The sequence below is a fragment of the Phalaenopsis equestris genome, unplaced genomic scaffold (genome assembly GCF_001263595.1).
Source record: "Phalaenopsis equestris unplaced genomic scaffold, ASM126359v1 Scaffold231576, whole genome shotgun sequence".
NCBI lineage: Eukaryota > Viridiplantae > Streptophyta > Magnoliopsida > Asparagales > Orchidaceae > Phalaenopsis > Phalaenopsis equestris.
The window spans coordinates 429,880-433,413 of NW_018249546.1; the positions used below are offsets into that span (position 1 = coordinate 429,880).

The 3,534-nt window shown below is 35.7% G+C and overlaps 1 protein-coding gene across 1 annotated transcript; it reads left to right on the forward strand.

Annotated features, from left to right (window-relative positions):
* Window positions 1–89: 89 nt before the first annotated feature.
* LOC110038150 (10 kDa chaperonin, mitochondrial-like) lies at window positions 90–356 on the forward strand. The gene has a single exon (XM_020742920.1). The coding sequence runs from the start codon at window positions 90–92 to the stop codon at window positions 354–356; it is 267 nt and encodes an 88-aa protein (XP_020598579.1).
* Window positions 357–3,534: the final 3,178 nt, after the last annotated feature.

Consider the following 3,534-nt stretch of genomic DNA (forward strand, 5'->3'; position numbering starts at 1 on the left):
ATATATATATATATATATATATAATTTTCAGGAGGCGAACAGAACTCAGAAGCTCTTCGCCGCTCTCTCAATCTTCACCGCGACCGCAAATGGCCAAGCGATTGATCCCCTCTTTGAATCGCATTCTGGTGGAGAAGATGGTTCCTCCTTCGAAGAGCAACACCAGCATCCTTCTCTCGGAGAAAACCAGCAAGCTGAACCCTGAGAAAGTTGTGGCTGTTGGGCCTGGAACCCGTGATAGAGAGGGGAATCTTATACCTGTAGCCGTGAAGGAAGGAGATGTTGTTCTTGTGTTTGACTATGGCGGTACTGAAGTGAAACTCGGAGAGAAAGAGTTCCACCTTTACCAAAAATAATGATGAGAGGTAGAGCCAAAATTGATGAATTGGGTGGCATGAATCTATCATTTTGTTTTGTTTCTTGTATGAAACTGGATTATTATCATTATCATTGCGCAAACTTGAGAGAAATGAAATTTTCATGGCACAGTGTCTTGTTTTGAGCATAATATATATATATATATATATATATATATATTATATATATATATATTGTTCTCCTCATCATGTCACTAAGTTGGCCCAATCTCATACAACTCTTCTTGAAGCTATTTCTTTGGAAGAAGATCCTTTACAGCAAAAAGCAAATGATATTTATTTTACTTGTGGAGATCACAATACAAAATTCTTCCATGCCTCAATTAAGCATAAAAGAAATTTGAACACTATTCTTAAAATTAAATCACCTGATGGGAAGCTTCTAACTGATAAAGATGAGATTGATAATTATGTTATGGATTATTTCTTTAATTTGTTTCAAGCTACTACGCAGGCTTAGCCTATTGATTCTGATTTATTTGTTGGGGACGGGAGTTTCTCTCCAACATATCTCTTTCTGATATTACTTTGGAGCAGGAGATTCTCTCTGTGTTTAAGCAAATCATTTCTAAAAAGGCTCCTAGTCCGGATGGTTTCACTGTTGTTTTCTATGTACCTTCTTGGGATATCATCAAACATGAAGTTATTCAAGCCATTCAAAGCTATTTTCAGGGTGATGATACAAGGAAATTTTTTACTTCCTCTCTCATTGTACTCATTCCTAAGGGTAATAACAAAATTAATTGGGATAAATTTAGATCCTTATCCCTCACTTCTGTTATCTCCAAAGTAAATAGCAAACAGCTTGTTTCCAGATTACAACCTCTTCTCACAAATATTATCTCGCAGCAGCAATTTGCATTTATAAATGGGCGTGAGATAACTGACAATATCTTACTCGCGCAAGAACTTCTGGAAGATTTTGACAAAAAAATGTCGCTTGTTCTTAAACTTGACATTAAAAAGGTTTTTGATACTAATAGTTGTGATTTCATCATTAATATTTTGCAGGCCCGTGGTTTTCAAAATAATTTCTGCTCTTTAATCCGAAGATGGCTGGAGAATAATCACTACTATGTCCTTGTCAATGGTAATTCTTATGGTTTCTTCTCCACTCTTAGGGGTATCAAGCAAGGTGACCCTTTATCCCATATTATTTTTATCATAACTTTTGACTATTTCTCTCGTTTAATTAATCAAATACAGATGAGTAAGCCATATACTCAATTCTCTCATAAATCAACGATTTTGGTTAGCCATTTGACTTATGCGAATGATGTCATACTTTATGCTAATGCTAGTAAATCTGTTATTAAAGCCCTTATACAGGTTCTTGATATTTTTCAAGATACTTCTGGTTTATATTTCAATAAAGAGAGATGCAATCTATACTTTGAGAAATTTGTTAATAGATCCACTGCCACTTATGCAGTATCTTACATTGGTTACCATGCTGCCTCTTTGCCTCAAAAATATTTGGGCGATAATTTGCTTTGGGGTCGTTGCAAACAAACACATTTAAATGAAGTGGCGGATAAAATCAAGCATAAAATTAATGACTGGAGGAAAACTTCTCTCTCTAATGGTGTACGAATCACCCCACTATAAAGTGTCTTATTGAGCCTTTTTTTATATGCATTACAAATTTTGAATCTTAAAAAGAGCATCAAGATCGTCTTGGAGAGACTGTTTAATCGTTTTCTTTGGTCGGGCACACAATCTACGAAACATTGGGCTACTTTCTTTAAGCTTTGCAAGCCAATATCCGTTGGGGGTTTAGAATTTAAGAGTTTGAAAAAAAATTTTGATATTAATATGTGCAAGCTTTTGTTTAAATTTCGTGCTAAGAGTTCTTTATGGGCTTGATTCCTCCCTCATAAATAATGTGCTTATTTAGACTCGACCATTATTCAATGGAAAGTTGGGGACTCAAAACTTTGGAAAGCAATCCTTAAAGCTAGATTGGTGGCAAGTAACTTTTTTTTTGTATATTGGAGAGGGTAATATCTCTTTTTGACATGATCAATGGGGTTTGGGAGACTGAATTTTAATTGCCCAATCACCACTTAACAATAACTTGCTTAGTTCTGATTGTTGGCTTGATATGAATTGGGATGTTAACAAATTGTATGCTCTTATAGGTGAAAAAACTACTCAATTCTCTAAAATTCCTATAAAAATGAGATCCAAGGACGCTCCATTTGGAAAACTTCATCTTCTATCTCCTCCGCTAAATTGCTTTACTCGAGTCTCTACAGTTATGGTAATTGGCATTGGGGAAAAGATATATGGAATGCATTTCTTTCTCCTTCCATCTCCTTCTTCCTTTGGAGATACTTCCTTTGGAGATATTTTCTGCTACCCTTTGATGACATTCTTAAACTAAAAGGTTTCAAGTTTGCTTATCAATGTTACCTATGTAAAAAGAATGAGGAATCTGCAGTGCACCTATTTTTTCAATGTTCTTATGCCAGAGAAGTTAGGTATGCTTTGGACCAGCATTTTCATTTAAATTGATTGAATAGAACCTCTATTAAAGATTATCTCCTTTCTTGGAGAGCTGCTGCTCTGGTGGATAAAAAATTTGCTTGGTTTCGTTTGGTGGTTATATGGTTTATTTGGGTGGCCAAAAATGATTATAAATATCAAAATCTTGGTTTGGCTCCATTTACTATTGTTTCATATACTCTTGCTTATTTCCATCGTGCTTGTCGTATCTTTGGCCTGGGAGGAGCTATGTCTCAACCTCGTGTGGGTAGGATGACCACTTTGATTAGGTGGCTACCCCCTCCTTCGGGTTGGATCAAAGTTAATATTGATGGAAGCTGGGCTTCCACGTCGGCTGGTGTTGGTGGGGTTTTTCGTAATCACTTTGGCCACAACCTTTATTTTTTTGTTTCACTGATAATTGTCTCTTCTCCTTTAGAGGCCGAGTGATGGGCCTTTTTATTGTCTTTGCAGGTTGCAGTTTCCTGTAATTTTTCTAATCTTATTGTTGAGACTGATTCTCTTACCCTTTACAAGGAATTTGATGTGGCATCCATACCCAAATGGAATTTGTTAGGTACTTGGAACAGAATTAGAGAGCTTATTGATAAGTATAACTTATCAATTTGTCTATCCTAAATTTTTTGTGAAAGTAATTCCCCTGCTGATT

Excerpts from the sequence above, each read along its gene's own strand:
- LOC110038150 (XM_020742920.1), top strand. The coding sequence starts at position 90 with ATGGCCAAGCGATTGATCCCCTCTTTGAATCGCATTCTGGTGGAGAAG.